Below are 24076 nucleotides of genomic sequence, written 5' to 3' on the forward strand. Positions count from 1 at the left end.
CCTATTTGACATGTAGGGATGCAATCCCTGCTTTTGGTGACCAATCATCCCCATCTAAAGAAAATGGCCTTTTCATTTGTTGTCACATTCTAGTATGGTACGTGTCGTGGTGAAATTCACCCTGTTATTTGTATTGTGGAACTGGCATACATTGGGAACACATTGCTGTTGGAATCATATTTGGGTTCCAAAAATGTGGGTTGAGCATATGTGTATTTCTGAGCAACATTTTACATAATATCAATAAAATTTGGAAAGATTCATGAAGCCATATAGATTTGGCCAAGAAGGCAATATACAGTAGTGTTCAGAATAATAGTAGTGCTATGTGACTAAAAAGATTAATCCAGGTTTTGAGTATATTTCTTATTGTTACATAGGAAACAAGATACCAGTAGATTCAACAGATTCCCACAAATCCAAGAAGACCGAGCATTCACGATATGCACACTCTTAAGGCTATGAAAGAATCATCATTATTGTATGGCCTTGCCTTACAATATAAAGCGCCTTGGGGCAACTGTTTGTTGTGATTTGGCGCTATATAAAAAAAAATTGATTGAATTGATTGAAATTGGGCTATTAGTAAAAAAAAAAGTAGAAAAGGGGGTGTTCACAATAATAGTAGTGTGGCATTCAGTCAGTGAGTTTGTCAATTCTGTGGAACAAACAGGTGTGAATCAGGTGTCCCCTATTTAAGGATGAAGCCAGCACCTGTTGAACATGCTTTTCTCTTTGAAAGCCTGAGGAAAATGGGACGTTCAAGACATTGTTCAGAAGAACAGCGTAGTTTGATTAAAAAGTTGATTGGAGAGGGGAAAACTTATATGCAGGTGCAAAAAGTTATAGTCTCCAATGCTTTAAAATGGACAAAAAAAAACCAGAGACACGTGGAAGAAAACGGAAAACAACCATCAAAATGGATAGATAGAAGAATAACCAGAATGGCAAAGGCTCACCCATTGATCAGCTCCAGGATGATCAAAGACAGTCTGGAGTTACCTGTAAGTGCTGTGACAGTTAGAAGATGCATGTGTGAAGCTAATTTATTTGCAAGAATCCCCCGCAAAGTCCCTCTGTTAAATAAAAGACGTGCAGAAGAGGTTAAAATTTGCCAAAAAAAACCCACATCAACTGGCCTAAAGAGAAATGGAGGAATATTTTGTGGACTGATGAGAGTAAAATAGTTCTTTTTGGGTTCAAGGGCAGCAGACAGTTTGTGAGACGACCCCCAAACTCTGAATTCAAGCCACAGTTCACAGTGAAGACAGTGAAGCATGGTGGTGCAAGCATCATGATATGGGCATGTTTCTCCTACTATGGTGTTGGGCCTATATATCGCATACCAGGTATCATGGATCAGTTTGAATATGTCAAAATACTTGAAGAGGTCATGTTGCCTTATGCTGAAGAGGACATGCCCTTGAAATGGGTGTTTCAACAAGACTTGGTTGGTTCCAAACCAACAAAATTAATGCCTCGCAGATGTGAAGAAATCATGAAAAACTGTGGTTATACAACTAAATACTAGTTTAGTGATTCACAGGATTGCTAAAAAAGCAGTTTGAACATGATAGTTTTGAGTTTGTAGCGTCAACAGCAGATGCTACTATTATTGTGAACACCCCCTTTTCTACTTTTTTTTTACTAATAGCCCAATTTCATAGCCTTACGAGTGTGCATATCATGAATGCTTGGTCTTGTTGGATTTGTGAGAATCTACTGAATCTACTGGTACCTTGTTTCCCATGTAACAATAAGAAATATGTTCAAAACCTGGATTAATCTTTTTGGTCACATAGCACTACTATTATTCTGAACACTACTGTAGACTTCAGACTTCAAACAACTTTACTGATCCAAAAAAGGGCAATTACATTTACACTCCAATTACCTCAGACAAGATACAGCAATTAATCCACAATTTTTACTTGTTTACCGTAATAATGGCACACATCAAAATTAGAGACAACACATATACGAGGTCTGTTAGAAAAGTATTGGACCTTTTTATTTTTTTCAAAAACCTGATGGATTTGAATCACGTGTGCTTGCATGAACAAACCTTGAACCTTCGTGCGCATGCGTGAACTTTTTCACGCCTGTCGATTGCATCATTTCCTGGTAAGCAGCTTTTGTGTGAGGATGTGTGCTGTGCGCTCGGCGGATTTTCATTGCAAGGAAAAAGACGGAACGACTGGAGCAGCGCTACTGCATCAAATTTTGCCAGAAACTGGGCGACAGCCAGGTGGAAACCATTCGGAAGATTCAGACGGTTTTCAGTGATGATCTTATGGGCATCACACAGATTAAGGAGTGGTACAACCGGTTTAAAGACGGCCGCACAACGGTGGAGAGCGAGCTGCACTCCAGTCGGCCATCAACATGCTGAAATGACCAGATCATTTCCAAAGTGAACGCTGTGGTGATGCGGGACCATCGTGTGACTGTCCGAGAAATTGCGGAAGAGGTGGACATCAGCACTTTTTCGGCACATTCCACTGTGACAGAAGATTTGTCCATGAAAAGAGTGGCGGTAAAATTCGTGCTGAAGCTGACGGTGGAGCAAAAGCGCCTTCGTGTTGAAGTCTCACAGGACATGCTGTGACATGCCCACCTCTTCCACAATTTCTCGGATAGTCACATGACTGAATAGTCACCGAAAGCCGTCTGAATCATCCGAATGCTTTCCATCTGGCTGTCACCCAGTTTCTGGCAAAATCTGATGCGGCGCTGCTCCAGTCGTTCCGTCATTTTCCTTGCAATGAAAATCCGCTGAGAGCACAACACACGTCCTCACACAAAGGCTGCTTACCAGCAAATGACGCAATCGACAGGTGTGAAAAAGTTCACGCGTGCACACAGAGGTTCAAGGTTTGCTCATGAAATCACATGTGATTCAAATCCATCAAGTTTTTGTAAAAAATAAAAAGGTCGGATACTTTTGTAACAGACCTCGTACATTTGACATTGTTTATGTGTACTAAACTTGAAGCAAGTTAAGTTTGACAACTCTGTACTGATACTGTTCTCAATGTTTAAGCCATAGTGAGCTCTGACACTCAAATCAGTAACAAACCGCTTTGATAACATCCACCATAGAGCTGATGGAAACGAGACCTACCAAGATCAAATTTGATCAAATCCCACTCTGCAATATCATAACTCTTACAAACTGAAGCTGATATAATTTGCAGTCACGTCAGACTTTAAATTAGTTTGTATTACTAGAAATTAATTCAAAATAAGCTGAAAATAATTTTTTAGCTGTGCTAGAAGACAGTCCTACCCCCAGTGTCTATAATGGTTCACAAGTACTGTAGTTGGGACAGAATCACTTTTACTGTGAAGGCACTAACAGTTCTCCTTTCATGTAATTCCATTAACTTTCGCTTCCATTCCTTCTTTCTTTGCTGTTTGCTCTCACATTTGGCATTGCGCCTCATTACTCTCACTTTCTTTTCTCCTCAGTCTGCTCTTTACCACAGGTGGTGCCCACTTATGTAACTTATGGACGTTGGCTACATGGCAGCCAATTTGTGTGCATCATTTGGCAGCTGTGAAACTCCCACTGGGAGTGTTTGAGGTCATACCGAGCTGTTCTGACACTGCACGTTGGTGCTGTTGAAGCGCAGCGCCGTGACACGGTGGCTGACACCTTGCACGTGCACCACACACTCGTAGCCCCGCTGGCCTGACTGTGGCTGGGGAAGGTTTCGGGCTCTCAGTGTGATAGGGCGGACCTCACCGGCCGGAATGAGCATCTCCCCCGAGTGGAGGAGCTGAGGACACTCCTGCAAAAAGAAACACACACAGACGAATTAATAATTATATTTACAGGCAGGAGGTATGCACTCTTTACAGGGAGGTGATGATCTAGTGGTTGAGCGCTGGGCTTGAGACCAGAGGATCCTCGGTTCAAATCCCAGCCTGACTGGAAAATCACTAAGGGCCCTTGGGCAAGGTCCTTAATCCCCCATTTGCTCCCGATGCATAGTGAGCGCCTTGTATGGCAGCACCCTGACATCAGGGTGAATGTGAGGCATTATTGTAAAGCGCTTTGAGCGTCTGATGCAGATGGAAAAGCGCTATATAAATGCAATCCATTTACCGTTTTTACATAATTAAATACCTCGGCCGAGGAAATTATGTGATTGTACGTAAAGATTAAAAATAGTCCTATATACGCCCTGAGACCCGTTGGCAATGGCACATGTCCCCGGATACTGTAATGTGATGCAGATGAGAGTCTATGACTTAACCTGGATGGGATGGAAATCAATGACAGGTTAGCTCCCTGGGCAAAGCCAAAACTGAAAGTTCCAAAATGCCATGGCCTCTTCTTATTAGTGATCATGATTAACTACAGCTTCTTGCTTCTCTGTGCCAATGTAAAAAGGTTTTTTTTTTTTTTTTTTTTTTTTTTACCAACACTCATTGGATTGGCAAACACACTGTACACAGTCCAAGGAGTTCAGTGGAAAATTTGAGAAACAGTATCATAGATCAACACAGTCAGGAATGTCTCTTGGTGACTCCAAGAGACATTCCTGACTGTGTTGATTCCAAGGTCATCAGTCCAAACAATTGCACATAAGTACAACTTATTGGGAGTCAAAATGATCACCCTCAGCTGACAATAAATTTGTTTTGTAGGTCGGGAACAACCTGGGAAACACTGCGGCATAGACCCCAAAGTGCAAAATCAAACTGATTCCAGAAAGGGACAAGAGGTTGCAGGTTTTCTTTGCAACCACTCACTCTACCAGGTCATTTCACTGATTAAGTGATTCCATCTGCTGAAGGTGATGTTAATCAGTGAAATCACCTGGTGGAGTGAGTGGTTGCAAAGAAAACCTGCACCCTCTTGTTCCTTTCTGGAATCAATTTGTAACCTCTGCTCTAAACTCTATATGGGTACATCTGGGGGTGGGGGGCTCTAACATAAAACTTATTTTATGTTACAGCCTTTTTCCACAATGGAGTAAATTAATTTTTACCCTCAAAAATTCTACTCACAACACCCCATAATGACAGCATTATGCTCCCCCCCACAGCCTCAGCTCTGCCACTCCGGGAGGCTGCGCGGCACATAGCTGCAGTGTCCCCCCCATACTGTGCAGCCCATACTCCCATTGCCTCAACTCAGATGATGGACTTTTTCAAAGTTTAGTGTACATAAACAATCAAATGTATATGTGCGGTTCTTTTAATTCTGATGTGTGCCATTATTACGTTCAACTAGTAATAATTCTGGATCAATTGCTGTATTTTTTGTCTTAGGTAATTGGGTGTGATTTAAATTTCCCTTTTAGAGATCAATAAAGCTGTTTAAATGTTGAATCTTGTAACATAAAAAAGGATTTTTTTCTAATTTTTGCAAATTTATAAACAATTAAAAAAAACTAAGAAATCACGTGTACATAAGTATTCACACCCTTTGCTCAATACTTTGTTGATGCACCTTTGGCAGCAATTACAGCCTCAAGTCTTCTTGAATATGATGCCATAAGCTTGGTGCACCTATCTTTGGGCAGTTTGGTCCATTCCTCTTTGCAGCACCTCTCAAGCTCCATCAGGTTGGATGGGAAGCGTCGGTGCACAGACATTTTCAGGTCTCTCCAGAGATGTTCAATCAGATTCAGGTCTGGGCTCTGGCTGGGCCACTCAAGGACATTCACAGAGTTGTCCTGAAGCCACTCCTTTGATTTCTTGGCTGTGTGCTTAGGGTCATTGTCCTGCTGAAAGATGAACCGTCCCAACAGTCTGAGGTCAAGAGCACTCTGGAGCAGGTTTTCATCCAGGATGTCTGTGTACATTGCTGCATTCATCTTTCCCACAGCATGATGCTGCCACCACCATGCTTCACTGTAGAGATGGTGCCGGTTTTCCTCCAAATATGATGCCTGTAATTCACACCAAAGACGTCAACTTTTGTCTCATCAGACCAGAGAATTTTGTTTCTCATGGCTTAAGAGTCCTTCGGGTGCCTTTTGGCAAACTCCAGGTGGGCTGCCATGTGCCTTTTACTAAGGAGTGGCTTCAGTCTGGCCACTCTACCATACAGGCCTGATTGGTGGATTGCTGCAGAGATGGTTGTCCTTCTGGATGGTTCTCCTCTGTCCACAAAGGAATGCTGGCGCTCTAACAGAGGGACCATCAGGTTCTTGGTCACTTCCCTGACAAAGCCTCTTCTCCCCCGATTGCTCAGTTTAGATGGGCAGCCAGCTCTAGAAAGAGTCCTGATGGATCCAAACTTCTTCCATTTATGGATGATGGAGGCCACTGTGTTCATTGGGACCTTCAAAGCACCCCAGGTGGACTCCGATTAAGCTGTAGAAACATCTTAAGGATGATCAGTGGAAACAGGATGCACCTGAGCTCAATTTTCAGCTGTGAATATTTATGTACATGTGATTCTCTCTCTCTCTCTCTCTCTCTCTCTCTCTCTCTCTCTCTCTCTCTCTCTCTCTCTCTCTCTGTCTCTCTCTCTCTCTTTTTGCAATAAATATGCAAAAAAAAAAAAAAAAAAAAAAAAAAAACTTTTTTCACATTGTCATTATTGGATATTGTGTTTAGAATTTTGAGGGTAAAAATGAATTTCATCCATTTTGTAATAAGGCTGTGACATAACGATGTTGAAAAAAGTGAAGCGCTGTGAATACTTTCTGGATGCACCGTACAATGAGGGCAGGTTTGCTGTATGTGTATTTTGGACTCTTTTACTATTTTACAGTTTAACTGTTAATACGTATGCATCTTTCAATTATATCCACACAAATCATGAGAATTAATGAAGGTGTGCTATGGCTAAATAGAAATGATAAACACTGTTCTCATGGAATGTTGTACTTGATAATCAAGGCATAACATTGCAGGGATGATGCGAACCTCTGAGGCGTTGACTCTGCCCTCCTGGAAAGAACAGCTGCTCGGGTCGTGGGTGCACAGGTTCCGGTATTTACACCAGTAACAGCGGAAAGTACTGTTTACGCAGGACAGACACCTGCAGGCAAAATGCAAACATTAACATAAAAAAAATCTTTACCTTCAAACCACCTTCAAATCTATACATCTGTCCTTCCTGAGTGGATGATCGGAAAGCAGAGACTTATGACAGATTGCAGTTTTCATCAGAAACATTTCACATTTCACAAAATGATCAGATGTCATCACTTCATTGGCAGAAAACATTCATGTCTTTTTGTCAGTGATGATAATAACTATGACCACTGAGATTTACATAATCAAGCAAATCCAGTGACACTGTGTAGATGTCACCTCCAATTCAACGTTTAATTCAAAAATCTACATTTCATTTTGCCCCTTTTTTTCAGAGAATCTTATTACATACCTGCTATTGAAAATAAGACAATATTCACGTCGTCTGTACAACTCTGGATTATGTACAAAAACTGGGACAAAAGATTATTTGAGGGTTTATGGTATTTGGGGGAAATTGTGCAACATTTTTGGCTCTGATTTACCAGATTGCAACCAGCTGTCAGTGGTAGATTATTGTTCTGCTGATATAACCCTCACTGGATGGGATTTAATCACATTTTGGTCACTAAACAGGAGGAGAACTGAGAGGAGACAGAATGATGCAGAGCTGTTGATCGAGCAAACAGAGCAGCTGGAGAGCTGAAAATTAAAGGTTTTGTTTTGCCGTGGCTTCAAATGTTTACTATCACAGTCTGTTCTTATGAGTGTTGTCTTCCAATTAAACAGGGGTGGGGACGAGGGCGGGGGGGGGGGGACGAATTATGAAGGTACTAATACATTAACACCCCAAATACAAGCTGCAAATGCCAATAAATGTAGCGTAACACCATTAAGTTTTGATATTAATTAGCTGCCTGGGGCCAGTGTGGACATAAAAACATGTGCTTGTGTGTGAAAGACGAGGAAATAAATTTGGGGTATTAATAGGATGGGACTGGCATGGTGCTGCAAACACTGTGTAATTAATTATAGAGGGTGATGTGCTGGTGGAGGTACTTGGTTACAAGTGTATTGGGTCCGCAATATTAATCAGAATTCACGGGGTCACGCTGCAGCTAATGGAGGCCGTATTGGTGTGATGAGCTTCTCTCTAATAGCTTAGCATAGTTAGATTGTAGCCATCATGTTGCAGTCATGCATTTTGAATAGATGATATGCACGCCCGCTATCGGCTAACTCCCCGCGTTTGGCTGTGAATCATTTAAATGTTGCCTCCTGAGTGAGTTAATTGTTTTCCTAAATTTAGTTTAGTCTGCTTGGGTACTGCCGGAATGACTTTGTGTTACCGAGTAGTGTCACTTGCATAATGAGGGAATGCCGGGTACGACGTTTTGGCCATGTGGTGTGTTTCTCTGGGCGTGATCCAGCAAACAGGTTCCTCAGCGTTGAGGACCTCAGCAGCTCAAGAAGGCTGAGGACATGTTTATTCTTCACCTGGTTGCAGCAGATAGATGGGTAGTTTCAAGAGGTTGCCATTGGTGACCCAAGACAGTTCCGTGCTGTGATGGATGTACCCATTCATATATATATATATATATATATATATATATATATATATATATATATATATATATATATATTATACAAATAATGGATGGTAAGGAGTCCAACATAGAGAAATATTGGATGAAGAAAAGTTATATTGGACGAGGCTTATCAAATGTTCTCCACCCCCCTCCCAAATTAAGCAAACAACAAAGAGTCAAGTAAATTAGATCAATTTATTTTGTTGTGAACAGCATATGAATGCTTCTAAAACATCGGTAGCGTGCTTGTCTACCTTGGCATCCTTGGAGTTCAATATTTCCACCAGTTCCTTCTCTGTGAACTCAGCAAACCTTGCTGGCAGACGATTTTCTGCTGTTGTTGACATGTTTGTTGCCATTTTTTTCAACCAGCGTCTGTCAGCTAGTTCCTGACCTTCGTATGCTGCGCTCTGATTGGCTAGCTGTTGGCAGTAAGCTCTAACGTTATTGGTCAGTGGGAACCGATCCGATATAACTTTTTGGTCCTAGCCTTTTTGGATTGCAAAAAGGCAATCTGAGTGGAGAATATATATATATATATATATACACACACACACAGTATATATAATTTTTGTTGTCATGACTGGTATATGTTGTTGTCAGATTTCTGATTGATGAAGTACTCAGGTGTGTACAATCAGGTGTTTGGACAGTGAGACAATTTTTAGTTTGCCTTCGTACTCCACCACAGCTGAGTTGGAAAGAACAAATCGAAATGCGCTCGTGTTTCCAACTTTCATCTTTAATTCCATGACTTTTAACAAAATGAACCATTTGGTGCAGCAACGCCGTACCTGTCACATATCACCAAGTTAAGCAGAGTCGGTCCTGAATGGCCTGGAGAGGAACACCAAGATCCACACACATTTTTCCATGTACAACTGGAGTTGCGTCAGGAAGAGCATCCGATGTAAAACTTGTGCCAATTCCCAATGTGATTATCTACTAGGGATGGGTATCATTAAGATTTTAAGGGTTGGGTATCATTAAGATTTTAAGGATGTGACTACTCTTAGTGATACTGCTTATCAGCTCTGCACTTTAACTGGATTCTTATCTGTACTTTTAGGAGAAAAAAGAATCGAAGAATACAATTTAGAAGGCTTTGTTTACTACATACAAGTAACAATCAAGTGCAACCACACTGCTAAGCATTTAATTCTCTCCACTGTCAGCACCGTGTGCGCACACACGAGTGAGAGAGAGAGAGAGAGAGAGAGAGAGAGAGAGAGAGAGAGAGAGAGAGAGAGAGAGAGAGAGAGAAAACAGCTGATCATTCAGCTTTCTTTTGTTTTTGTTTGAAAGGATAAAAAGAAAACTGATCAGCCATTTCTCTCTCTCTAATGATCAATTAAATGCTTATGTGTGTGCACGTGCACACTCATGCTCAGTCTCTGCAGCATGAGACAGTCAGACACACACACACAGTTCAGAGGCATTTGCACAAATGCACTCGCGCGCACACACACACACACGCACACACGCAGAAGCTGCCAACCAGAGAGTGAGACAGAGATGAGACATGACGTATGACAATAAGACTTGCCTTCAGCTCTGCACACAACACACCAAAGGAGAGAGAGAGAGAGAGAGAGAGAGAGAGAGAGCTCGAAATGTATTTACTTAATTTCTCCGGTACGAGAATGAGTACCGTTAAGGGGCGGGGAGCTTATCAATAATCCACTGTTTAATAATTTAACACTGCAGCATGTTTAATACCAGTATCACCGACCAAATGGTCCCCCCTAAAAATCATCCCCCCCCCACGGCTTTCACTGGGCATGCATCATATCAGAGTGTCAGCAGCGATTCACAGATTATCATCTCATTTCTGCTTCAAACGGCCTTGTTTCTACTAAAAACTGACTTCAGAATGATTTAACCCTTTATCTACGGCGATGGCGCCCACGCCATATTTTCCATATGTGTATTTTTTTACCGTAACTCTGCCATAGTTTGTCCAATCTGAATGATTCTAAGTGCATTGTTAAGCTAACACCAAGGGCTTTCCAATGATATATGGTGTATTACGGTAAACATAAGCCTGTGACGTCATCACGCAGAGGAAAAACACAGAAGTTTCACACTAGTGCACCAATGATTCTCATTACCGTAAGTTCTCATGTAAGCCCTTAATCTGAAAAATTTTAACACTGACAGCAACCCAAGAACCCATGCTTTCCAACAGTATGCTATATGTTGCATATATTACGTTAAAGTGCGTTTGGTGACTTCTGAAACGAGGGAAAAGTGTGAAAAAGAGTGCAAAAGTGACAGAAAAGTACAGAGACAGACAGCAAACATAAATGTAGTAATTTTTGAGGGAAAGGCAGGGTGTTAGTGTCATTTGTGAAGGTATGTGTGCCTGTTTGTGTGGGTGTGATGGCTCCATCAGCCACAAGCCACTGCCCGGTGCCAACAAGCAGTGGAATCCCAACTTGCCAGCGATCCACAAAGGGGCGGCATTCTTGCAAGGTTTGCAAGAGGTCAACCTGCTGGATGTGCAAACTTTGTAAAATTGGCCTCTGTCTTCAGCCAGACAGAAACTGTTACAAACAGCACCACACTGACTGATGTAGTTTAGATCTAATTTTGATTCTTGGTTATATATTTGTATATAGTTTGACACTTTATTGTTTTATTCATATTGTATAATTTTGCACAAAATGAGTGATCAAATGAGTGATTTATTGCACATTTTAATAATACAGATAATAATTGATATATTTATATATAGTTTTGCACTTTGTTGTTATTCATGTTGTTTGGTTATGCACTTTAAAATTGGTTACTTTTTGCACATTTTCGCCTAGGAAAATGTTTACTTTTGCAGTTTCTGCACTGTTTCTGAGTTCTAGACACACAAAATTAATTATTTCGATTGTAAACACTTACAGCTTCCTGTTAAAAATGTGAAATCCAAACTTCCTTTACATAACAATCATTTTTCACTAAAAAAATGAAAAAAAAATCAAGCTCATTTTTGTGTTTTTTCCTCATTTTAAATGCTAAAACTTACAAATAATGTGTATAAATAGTTAATCAGGTGTAATATAATTGAAATTCAGATATTCTTGGAAAAGGGTACCAAAGCACACAAACACAGAACAGTATTTCTTAATTGTATTGCTATAATAAAAAATTATAACCAATCGGCTATTTATAGCCTCAGTAGGTAAAGGGTTAAGAGGTTTTCATTTGTCATCTGATGGTTAATAATCACATTATTCCCTTTGATCTCTTTGGGTGCAGAGAGTCAGACTCAGAGAGTCAGACTCAGACATGCTGCTGTGGCACTGTGATCATTCTCCCATCTTTTATTATGAAATAATGCTGAATTTATGTGGAAGCAATTGTTGTACAAAAGCTTTAGATATCTGTCACTGAGATAGATGATGCCTGGAGTGCAGTTTGAAGCAGAATCAAGGCGATAATCGGTGAATTGCTGCCAACACTCCCAAATGACACATGCGCAGTCAAGGCAGGGGGGGCTGATTTTTAGAGGGGACTAATTTTTAGAGGGGACCGTTCGGTCGGTGACACTGGCTTTCTGCCGCCCTCCTACTGGATCTGTTGTGATGACTACGGGAAAGTGAGGACAGCTGAAAGCTTAAAAAAATAAAAAGAGGTGGGGATGGATCTTTTGTCTACCTGGGTAGTTGCTGTCCAGGACCACCTGCAGTTCCACTGTGTGGTGAATGCTGCAACACACGGATTTATAACCACTGTGCCTTCATTTTCAGAGGCCTGCTTACAACAGGAAGGAGCTTTACTTCGGCGGGCGACTCGTGCCGTTTCATTGCAGAGGGGCAGGTGGCGAAGTGAAGTCTTGAACTATATAAGTGGTAGTTTTTAAAAGCTTCTCGACATTTAGTGTGGTACATATCCACACGTTTATCTCCATATGCATCCTCTCTGTGCTACCGGAAACATCAAATGACATTTTTGCCCTATTCAGTGGTGATGAGAAACAGTTTACTGTGTTTTCATGTTGTCCTGTACAATTTCAGGATGCGGCAGCTTCCAAAACATCTAAAAATAGAGCCAAGGTTGGAAAAATCCCAGAATTCCCCTTGAAGTACAACATGCAAGCCACAGCAAACACATGTTGATTTAAATGAAAGCCGACAGATAAATTGAGCTCAGGATTATCCAACAGTCTGATCTTTTAAAGAACATCATTGTTCTAAAATGAAGCTGTGCTCGGCGTGTTATCGAACAAATCAGGTGTGACTGGCGGGGCGCAGCAGCTGGACTCACGTTTGATGGGTGCTGCAGTTATAGAACTTCACTTCTGTGCTGGCGACCATTTGACCCGTCTCCTTTGAATTCAGCCGAAGCTCGACGCCAGCCCAGTCTGTGAGAGGGAGAGAGGAAGGAAAGGAGTGAGGAGAGGAAGAGAAGTATGAGTCGGGGAGTGCAGAGCTTAAAAAAAAAAGAGGGGGCACACAGAGAAAAGGATTTAAAAAAAGCAATGGGTGAAACAAAACAATGAGTGAAAGGAAGAGGTCAAAATCAGAAAAATGTTAATTCTTTTATCGCGCCACTATAAACAGCCACGTGCTGCCCATTGCTGTCACCCCCCCCCCCCCCCAAAAAAAAAAAACTTCAGTTAGAAAATTTAAATGAAGGATTACTGTATATGCTCAGACAATTCTACAACTCTTTGGTACTTAAACTGAACTCTGGAGAAACAGAAATGTAAAGTGGTCAGTTTGAAATCAGTTTGTTGGGCTAATGTAGTGTTTTTCAGGATATCATTTGAGGAAAACAAAGCATCCTGGTCTGTATGTATCACAGTGTGTTGAACTTTGTATCATTTTGCATGAGAATGTCACTGTGATGTTCTCTAAAACCAGATCTGGGTCAGCATCCAAATTCTACTATGTCTTCATAATTGGACAGGTTTTTTTTTTTTACATTTTGGTCTGTACCTCCTAATCCTGTGAAATTTAACAAACAGACATTCCCTCACTTATATCTGCAGCTACACACCTGGACAAGATCCAGGATAAATAACTGAAAGGTTCAACAGAGGGAAACTTTCTCACATGATATGCAAAGGGCCAAAAACCAGTTAGCATCTTCTTAACCTTAACCAAACAAGTAAGACTGCATCCTGACACCACAGAGCACAAGGTCCAAAGGTCTAATGTTTAGTACAATGGGTTGGTACATGACCATTTAGAGTCTTATAATCCAACAATGAAAACTTAAATTCACAGGAAACCAGTGATGGGAAACCAAACTTACACAAATTACACAAATGAAAACGGGCAGTCTTACCAGTCTCACTATTGTCAGAAGACAATAGTGGATCAAAAATCACATTAAGATTTAAAAAGATTTCACTGATGGATCACAAAGTCACCCAGTCACAATGGAAATTGGTCATAGAGATGTTTCTGTCTTGAAGGGCAACAACAGTCATTAGTGTTCTGAGTTAAAGGACATCCAGTTTTTCACTGCACTAGACAAGCCTCCAGTTGTTCAAATTAAAAGGGATTGCATACATAAACTGGTGTGTACATCTGCAGGTCATCAGGAGTGAAAACCAATCCTAAAATTATGTTTAATCTCACCAGGTGGTGAAATATACAACCTCTGGCAATAATTATGGACTCACCGGCCTCGGAGGATGTTCATTCAGTTGTTTAATTTTGTAGAACAAAAGCAGATCACAGACATGACACAAAACTAAAGTCATTTCAAATGGCAACTTTCTGGCTTTAAGAAACACTATAAGAAATCAGGAAAAATAATTGTGGCAGTCAGTAACGGTTACTTTTTTAGACCAAGCAGAGGGAAAAAAATATGGACTCACTCAATTCTGAGGAAAAAATTATGGAATCACCCTGTAAATTTTCATCCCCAAAACTAACACCTGCATCAAATCAGATCAGATCGAAAAAGGAGTGATCACACCTTGGAGGGCTGTTGCACCAAGTGGACTGACATGAATCATGGCTCCAACACGAGAGATGTCAATTGAAACAAAGGAGAGGATTATCAAACTCTTAAAAGAGGGTAAATCATCACGCAATGTTGCAAAAGATGTTGGTTGTTCACAGTCAGCTGTGTCTAAACTCTGGACCAAATACAAATAACATGGGAAGGTTGTTAAAGGCAAACATACTGGTAGACCAAGGAAGACATCAAAGCGTCAAGACAGAAAACGTAAAGCAATATGTCTCAAAAATCGAAAATGCACAACAAAACAAATGAGGAACGAATGGGAGGAAACACTTTTCTTATCCCATCAATTGAAAGGATGTTTGGGGATGATGAAATCATTTTTCAAGATGATAATGCATCTTGCCATAGAGCAAAAACTGTGAAAACATTCCTTGCAAAAAGACACATAGGGTCAATGTCATGGCCTGCAAATAGTCCAGATCTTAATCCAATTGAAAATCTTTGGTGGAAGTTGAAGAAAATGGTCCATGACAAGGCTCCAAACTGCAAAGCTGATCTGGCAACAGCAATCAGAGAAAGTTGGAGCCAGATTGATGAAGAGTACTGTCTATCACTCATTACGTCCATGCCTCAGAGACTGCAAGCTGTTATAAAAGCCAGAGGTGGTGCAACAAAATACTAGTGATGTGTTGGAGCGTTCTTTTGTTTTTCATGATTCCATAATTTTTTCCTCAGAATTGAGTGAGTCCATATTTTTTTCCCTCTGCTTGGTCTAAAAAAAGTAACTGTTACTGACTGCCATAATTATTTTTCCTGATTTCTTATAGTGTTTCTTAAAGCCAGAAAGTTGCCATTTGAAATGACTTTAGTTTTGTGTCATGTCTGTGATCTGCTTTTTTTTCTACAAAATTAAACAACTGAATGAACATCCTCCGAGGCCGGTGATTCCATAATTTTTGCCAGGGGTTGTATATAGAGAGAGAAAACAGCCATGGACCTAAAAGAAAACCTTGGGGTACCCCGTGCTTCATTTCTGAGAAATTAAGTGTTGCGCAATTATAATGAATGTATTGCAAACAACCTAACATGTATGATCTCAGTCATGAAAGTAGTTGTTCTGAAATACCAAAATAACTTTCAGTTATCTCCAACAAAATACAGTAATCACCTGTATCAAAGGCAGTAGATCCAATAATGGCAGCATCCATTCGGAATCTGCATTCGTAGCCAATAACAGATTGTTTACCACTTTAGTGATGTGCCTTAAATGGCAAATCCTGTTATCCTACAAATAAACAGCAACCACCTTTTCTTACACTTTTGGGTAAGAAAAGGTGGTTGCCAAAAAGGAGAGCTGTCAGGAGAGGCGTCAGTCCCATCGTTAGAAGGGACTGAAGGGTGCAAACAAGAGCACAATAGGTGCTAATTAAAGCAATTGTTTAGTCACTAGTCTATAGCAGTCTGCCTCTCGGTAGGAGACATCTGGTTAGGTTTAAAACTCCAGCTTTTGTGGCTTCTGTTATTCTTCTCTACAAGAGTCAAGACAGAAGTCAGACTACCAGAGCAAGAATTTTAGCTGAGGAAGCTTCTGCGATTTGAAGCGAAATGTCCTCGCGTCAAGCAACCCAGTCCAGTCGAAGATTCAAGCTTCTCTACTGTGGTGGGGGGGATGATAATAAGGAAATACATCCATAGTTTGTTGCCAGTTCAAAAACCATACTGAGTTTTTCAAAGTGGTTTTAGTCAGTCCAGTCTCACTTTTTTTGTTTGTTTGTTTGTTTTTGCTCTCATCACTAAAAGCGCCAATTTTCCTGACACGGTTTAATCCTCCCACTCTCCTAACTCTAATCATAGTGTAAGTGTCTGCCCTCCCCTAACCATAACTCCCCCAGACTCCCCCCATCACCCCACATTTCATGCCCCTGTCATGAAATGAATTCGTGCACCCGTCACAAACCCATAGATTAATGTACTTTTCCTAATTCCGCCACAAACTGCTGTGGGACAAGGTTGGTTTTATTGCAATATCTCTAAAGCTACCAGGAACCCTTCCTTGATAACTTGACAGTGACCAGCTAAAAAGAGGCCCAGTGTTGACCCAATATCGTTAACAAGCCTGGTAGGTAACGGATCCAGACAACATGTAGTACATTTAGCACCCGGCACAATCCCAGACAGAATATGTAAAGAAGTAGAGTCAAAGTCAGACCCCATGTGGTAATGAATTTCCATACACAGCTGGGAAGGCTGGAGTATTCTGTTCACAATACCCTCTGCTTTACTATTAAAAAAAAAGAAGAAATTGACATTTGACTCCAAAAAACCTGATCACCAATTGTGACATTATGATTTAAAGCCTCCCACAATTTCCATTGATGATTTGCTTTATAAATTAGTCAAATTCTAGTGTTGTTTTTTTTTTTATTATTATTATTTATTTGTTTTGCCAGCTATGTGCACTCACCTTGTCCTCGTGGTATCTGAGGTACCTCCTTCCCGGCTGGAGACAGACACATAACTCTGTTCCCATTGACATGACCATCAGCTTGGGCCTGCTGCCCAAAGGAGCAGGAGATTCCAGCAGAAAGATCTGGAACATTATTCACCTCAAGTAAAATCTAAAATAAAGTACAGGGTAAACTGTTAATTATTTGGGCTGGTGAATTGCCTGTTACATTGGTACATTTATAACCGCCTGAGCTACGGTAACAATGTAAACCTTCTACTTTACTGCTGTTTTTCTAGTCAGGGCTACTGCGCTGCGTCAGACAAATTAAGTTTATAAAGAATGTAATTAGAGAAATCTTTCAGCAGATAGTCAGAGCAGGTTGCTGGCTGCAAAAACAGCTTATTTTTTACCCCATTGTTCACTCTTCCTACAGTACATAAATACATCAACTGGAGATCCTAAGGTGGAATCGCTGTTGTGTTTCACTTCATCTCGTTCTAATCTTTTTATCCAGGATCGCAGTTGGTGTTCGTGTGGCTGCAGAAGACTACTCACAGTGATTGGTCATGAACATCAGCATTGTGTGTGCGGTGGCAGCACAGTGATTGTCAGGATGATAAGCACACTCACGGGGACACTATGTGCTGAGACAGCGATGCTGTCTGGGTGAGCGATAACCTTCACACAGCGGTCAATGTCAGTGGCAAATCGAAAAGCCTCCTCCACCCTGTGACATCGATCCCTTCTGGAGCACCTGTGGAGTAACCGGCAAACATTAAAAAAATAATGTATGAAATTGTGAAACAAGTTAAGTGGTGTCCTGTTTTGTTTTGTTTTGTTTTTAACACTGTGTGGGTGTAGTTTTCAGTTCTGTCTGTTTATCTATATGGAAAAAACACAGCATAGATGTTGATCCACTTTGGTGGAGTGACTGAGGTTCCCTCGAGGAGAAAATTGTTTGAATTTTAATTTCAAATTATTTTCATTTATGTAGCACGAGATCACAACAGAGTTACCTCAAGGCGCTTCACACAGATAAGGTCTAACCTTACTAATCCCCAGAGCAACAGTGGTAAGGAAAAACTCCCTGGACATGCGGGGCCAACTGGACACACACGTGGGGCCAGCAGATGCAGACATGATGGGAGTGCACTGCTTCATTCATGCCATTTCATGACTTGATGTCTATGACCATGGGTCATATACAGAGGAACAGAAGGATCACACTTGTATTGTCCACTTGATAAGAGGGATTAAATAGTAGAAATTGCGGTGTTTTTGTTTTTGGTGTGTGCTCCCCCCCAACCCCCCAACAGCAGCGGCGCAATGTGGTGCAACACGTTCCAGGTGCTCGCACTGTGTTTGTGCATGTGCACGCCTGTCCAACCATGTGTCCCTCCTGACAGCAGGTGGAATGTTTTGCGGTTCCACATTTTGTTTTTTTGGGGTTTTTTTTCAATTTTTTCAATTTATTTTCATTTATATAGCGCCAAATCACAACAGAGTTGCCTCAAGGCGCTTCGCACAAGTAAGGTCTAACCTTACGAACCCCCAGAGCAACAGTGGTAAGGAAAAACTCCCTCTGAGGAAGAAACCTCAAGCAGACCAGACTCAAAGGGGTGACCCTCTGCTTGGGCCATGCTACAAACATAAATTAAAGAACAATTCACAGCACAATTCATGGACAAATATACAAGAAATGCAGTTGGTGCACAGGACAGGAGGGTTGCCAACACAAATACAACTCCCATCTCTGGAAGGAGCTACACCTTAAACAGAGAGAAAAAACAGAATCAGGCATCATAAAGACAAAAAATACTGTATAATTTGTCAGCATTAATCAACAAGAAAAACAGAAGAAATACTAAGGTGATCGCCGGCCACTAGCCCTAAACTTCACTAAAAGACCCAGAATTTAAGTAAAGTTGAGGCTGTGGCACACTCCGTTTCCTAATAAAATGCATTACAAGAGTAAAAAGTGTAAAACAAAACTCTACCAGTATGGTAGCCATATGAAAGGGAAAATAAGTGTGTCTTAAGTCTGGACTTGAAAGTCTCCACAGAATCTGACTGTTTTATTGATGCAGGGAGACCATTCCACAGAACAGGGGCACGATAAGAGAAAGCTCTATGACCCGCAGACTTCTTATTCACCCTAGGGACACAAAGTAGTCTGGCACCCTGAGAATGCAAAGCCCGGACCGGTATGTAAGGTTTAATTAGATCAGCTAGGTAGGGAGGTGCCAGTCCATGACTAATTTTATAGACTAGTAGCAGAACCTTAAAATCTGATCTCACTGGGACAGGAAGCCAGTGAAGAGATGCCAAAATGGGTGTAATGTGGTCAAACTTTCTGCTCGTATGTAGGGTTTGCTTTTAAGAAAAATCATTTAAAAGTAAAGCTCACACGCCAAGGTCAAATTTTTTCCAAGCGATCATGTACAGTACAAAGGACATTCAGAATGGCTATTTTGAGGAATTGCTAAACATAGACCAATGATTACTTAAAGAAGTAAGTCCTATATAGGCCTTGACGTGCACTGGCGTTGATGTTTATCCCCAGATTTTTTAGCATAAAGCAGATAACAGTTTAAAAGTCATTCTGGATGGGATGCCAGTCTGTCGCACATTGATAGCTGCATTGTGTCTTTGTCTACTGATACCATGTCTCCTTTACCTCAGAGGTCGTAAATAGCAACAGGCAGTGATGTGATACCTGAGGTAAATGCAGTCCAGTTTCCACACATCTCAGGTCAGAAGATAAGATGGACACCTCCAAAACTTTGGAGTATAGAGGCAAGGTTCTCACCAGGATTTTTTCACAGCATAGGGGACAAAGCAACTTAGCGGGGCATAGCAGCGCAACGGGTGTTGCAGGCCCAAGTATTGTTGGAGGGTCAGGCGGCATCCTGACAAAATTCTGAAATTCATAACCCTTTGAAACATTATTTTCTGCATTTTGAGGGCCACTTTGTGTTGCTAACTGGGACGTTAAATAACGTGTGACATGTCCTTTAAAATAGAAAAAAAAAAAACAGAAAAGCCCAGCAATGCTGGTTAAATCACAGCATAGGGTATCAAAATCGCAGCATAGCGCCATCCAATGCTCAACTGCATTGGCGAGAACCCTGAGAGTGCTTCCAAAACATTCAGTCCACCAAAGTGTCCTCATGGTAGAGAACAAGCACAACTTACATTATTCCTTTAATTTACTGCTCGGTTTGTAGGGTGGTGTAGCCAATCGGCATTAGCAACACCCACCGGGTTAGCCAATATAGAGACACCAGTTGTTAAACATCACATTGCATGGAATTTCATGCATAAACATGCAGTAACAACACATTCACAGACAGCAGTAAGACAGTACTGAGTGCAGGATTTATTAAAGTGGACACAAAAAACACTGGTGACTTAGTGGTTAGCACTGTTGCCTCACAACAAGAATGTCCCAGTTTCACTTCCATCTATCCTGATTCTTTCTGTGTGGAGTTTGCATGGGTTCCCTCCAGGTGTTCCGGCTTCCTCCCAATTCCAAAGACATGCAAGTTAGGTGAATTGGTGTCTCTAAATTGACCGTAAGTGTGAATGTGTTTGTCTGTCAGTGTGTGTCTGTCCTGTGATGGACTGGTAGCCTGTCCAAGGTGTACCCCAAATCTTCTTCAGTGACTGATGGGATAAGCTCCAGCCCCTGATGACACTTAACTGGAATAAGTGGGTTCATAAAATGGATGGATGGACAAAAAAAGACAAGTGCATCAAACAGTAAAATCTACAGCTTTCACTACTTTGTTGCCTTAGAGCAGCCATCTTGGATTGTAAACATTTGGCATGTGGAGTTTGAAGAAGTCAACGAGTTGGAATTCCAACTTTAGGTGCCGTTTCTGGGGGCCACAACTGGGAAATTCTGAACTCTGAGTACAAATGGAACACACCATAAGAGCCCCTCCAGAATTGGTTCTCATTACCTCCGCTGAGCGTGTAATGGTTGCAGACCTCTTTGTAAGCTCTCTGTAGCTTATTTAAAATTATAATTATCCTGCATTCTATTTAAAATATAGACAGCGGTTATGCATATAAACTTTCAGTGGCCACAATCATGTTATATTTGTACTTAACTATAGCACGAGATATTTTGCTTTTGCTGACCTAAATCAGAACCACACAATAGAAATCTGAGGTGCATGTTGGGCTCTTTAAACTGCTCCCAGCAAGTCATAAAATCTGTGAGGCGGGCTTCATCATAAAGCTACAAAGTACTGTATATCGCCCACAAAAGAAAAGTCTCTTGTGGTGTGTGCTTCATGCCCAATTGACAGTAACAAGCACGCAAAAAAATAAGGCTTGCAAACAGGGGTATAGGGAAGTGAGGATAGAGCTGTTTTCCCAGAAGAATCAAATCAAATCAATTTTATTTATATAGCGCCAAATCACAACAAACAGTTGGCCCAAGGCGCTTTATATTGTAAGGTAAGGCCATACAATAATGATGTAAAACCCCAACGGTCAAAACGACCCCCTGTGAGCAAGCACTTGGCAACAGTGGGAAGGAAAAACTCCCTTTTAACAGGAAGAAACCTCCAGCAGAACCAGGCTCAGGGAGGGGCAGTCTTCTGCTGGGACTGGTTGGGGCTGAGGGAGAGAACCAGGAAAAAGACATGCTGTGGAGGGGAGCAGAGATCAATCACTAATGATTAAATGCAGAGTGGTGCATACAGAGCAAAAAGAGAAAGAAACACTCAGTGCATCATGGGAACCCCCCAGCAGTCTAAGTCTATAGCAGCATAACTAAGGGATGGTTCAGGGTCACCTGATCCAGCCCTAACTATAAGCTTTAGCAAAAAGGAAAGTTTTAAGCCTAATCTTAGAAGTAGAGAGGGTGTCTGTCTCCCTGATCTGAAATGGGAGCTGGTTCCACAGGAGAGGAGCCTGAAAGCTGAAGGCTCTGCCTCCCATTCTACTCTTACAAACCCTAGGAACTACAAGTAAGCCTGCAGTCTGAGAGCGAAGCGCTCTATTGGGGTGATATGGTACTATGAGGTCCCTAAGATAAGATGGGACCTGATTATTCAAAACCTTATAAGTAAGAAGAAGAATTTTAAATTCTATTCTAGAATTAATAGGAAGCCAATGAAGAGAGGCCAATATGGGTGAGATATGCTCTCTCCTTGTAGTCCCTGTCAGTAATCTAGCTGCAGCATTTTGAATTAACTGAAGGCTTTTCAGGGAACTTTTAGGACAACCTGATAATAATGAATTACAATAGTCCAGCCTAGAGGAAATAAATGCATGAATTAGTTTTTCAGCATCACTCTGAGACAAGACCTTTCTAATTTTAGAGATATTGCGCAAATGCAAAAAAGCAGTCCTACATATTTGTTTAATATGCGCATTGAATGACATATCCTGATCAAAAATGACTCCAAGATTTCTCACAGTATTACTAGAGGTCAGGGTAATGCCATCCAGAGTAAGGATCTGGTTAGACACCATGTTTCTAAGATTTGTGGGGCCAAGTACAGTAACTTCAGTTTTATCTGAGTTTAAAAGCAGGAAATTAGAGGTCATCCATGTCTTTATGTCTGTAAGACAATCCTGCAGTTTAGCTAATTGGTGTGTGTCCTCTGGCTTCATGGATAGATAAAGCTGGGTATCATCTGCGTAACAATGAAAATTTAAGCAATGCTGTCTAATAATACTGCGTAAGGGAAACATGTATAAAGTGAATAAAATTGGTCCTAGCACAGAACCTTGTGGAACTCCATAATTAACCTTAGTCTGTGAAGACGATTCTCCATTTACATGAACAAATTGTAATCTATTACATAAATATGATTCAAACCACCACAGCGCAGTGCCTTTAATACCTATGGCATGCTCTAATCTCTGTAATAAAGTTTTATGGTCAACAGTATCAAAAGCAGCACTGAGGTCTAACAGAACAAGCACAGAGATGAGTCCACTGTCTGAGGCCATAAGAAGATCATTTGTAACCTTCACTAATGCTGTTTCTGTACTATGATGAATTCTAAAACCTGACTGAAACTCTTCAAACAGACCATTCCTCTGCAGATGATCAGTTAGCTGTTTTACAACTACCCTTTCAAGAATTTTTGAGAGAAAAGGAAGGTTGGAGATTGGCCTATAATTAGCTAAGATAGCTGGGTCAAGTGATGGCTTTTTAAGTAATGGTTTAATTACTGCCACCTTAAAAGCCTGTGGTACATAGCCAACTAATAAAGATAGATTGATCATATTTAACATCGAAGCATTAATTAATGGTAGGGCTTCCTTAAGCAGCCTGGTAGGAATGGGGTCTAATAGACATGTTGATGGTTTGGAGGAAGTAACTAATGAAAATAACTCAGACAGAACAATCGGAGAGAAAGAGTCTAACCAAATACTGGCATCACTGAAAGCAGCCAAAGATAACGATACGTCTTTGGGATGGTTATGAGTAATTTTTTCTCTAATAGTTAAAATTTTATTAGCAAAGAAAGTCATGAAGTCATTACTAGTTAAAGTTAAAGGAATACGCAGTTCAATAGAGCTCTGACTCTTTGTCAGCCTGGCTACAGTGCTGAAAAGAAACCTGGGGTTGTTCTTATTTTCTTCAATTAGTGATGAGTAGTAAGATGTCCTAGCTTTATGGAGGGCTTTTTTTTATAGAGCAACAGACTCTTTTTCCAGGCTAAGTGAAAATATTCTAAATTAGTGAGACGCCATTTCCTCTCCAACTTACGGGTTATCTGCTTTAAGCTGTGAGTTTGTGAGTTATACCACGGAGTCAGGCACTTCTGATTTAAAGCTCTCTTTGTCAGAGGAGCTACAGCATCCAAAGTTGTCTTCAATGAGGATGTAAAACTATTGACGAGATACTCTATCTCACTTACAGAGTTTAGGTAGCTACTCTGCACTGTGTTGGTATATGGCATTAGTGTTGTGTGTTGGGGGGTGTGGCTGGATGTTTTGGTGTTCTTTTCTTTTCTTTGCTCTTCAGGTAGCATGGAAACTGATTTGTCTGTGGAGAAGGTGCTGGCTGAAGAGTCCTCACCCTCATCAACATCATGTGTAGCACCTGTGACTGGTGCTCACATGCAACCTTAAAGACTTTCAGCTGAAGCAGATAATTGGATGGCGTTCTGCATTTAAGTCATGTGTGATTCAAGCAGAACTGCCAGGG

The 24076-nt window shown here is 41.0% G+C and overlaps 1 protein-coding gene across 2 annotated transcripts in view; it reads right to left on the reverse strand.

The window, feature by feature from the left end:
* Positions 1-24076, reverse strand: part of LOC117506348 (plexin-A2-like) — a 319464-nt gene that overhangs the window by 102309 nt on the left and 193079 nt on the right. For both annotated transcript variants that reach the window (XM_034165840.1, XM_034165841.1), the window contains 5 exons: positions 17527-17650; positions 16912-17065; positions 12792-12888; positions 6892-7006; positions 3594-3794 (listed from right to left, as the gene is read on the reverse strand). In XM_034165840.1, the coding sequence (XP_034021731.1) occupies positions 3594-3794; positions 6892-7006; positions 12792-12888; positions 16912-17065; positions 17527-17650 (691 nt within the window). The remainder of the gene's footprint in view (positions 1-3593; positions 3795-6891; positions 7007-12791; positions 12889-16911; positions 17066-17526; positions 17651-24076) is intronic.

This window comes from Thalassophryne amazonica, chromosome 3 (assembly GCF_902500255.1).
Source record: "Thalassophryne amazonica chromosome 3, fThaAma1.1, whole genome shotgun sequence".
Classification (NCBI taxonomy): domain Eukaryota; kingdom Metazoa; phylum Chordata; class Actinopteri; order Batrachoidiformes; family Batrachoididae; genus Thalassophryne; species Thalassophryne amazonica.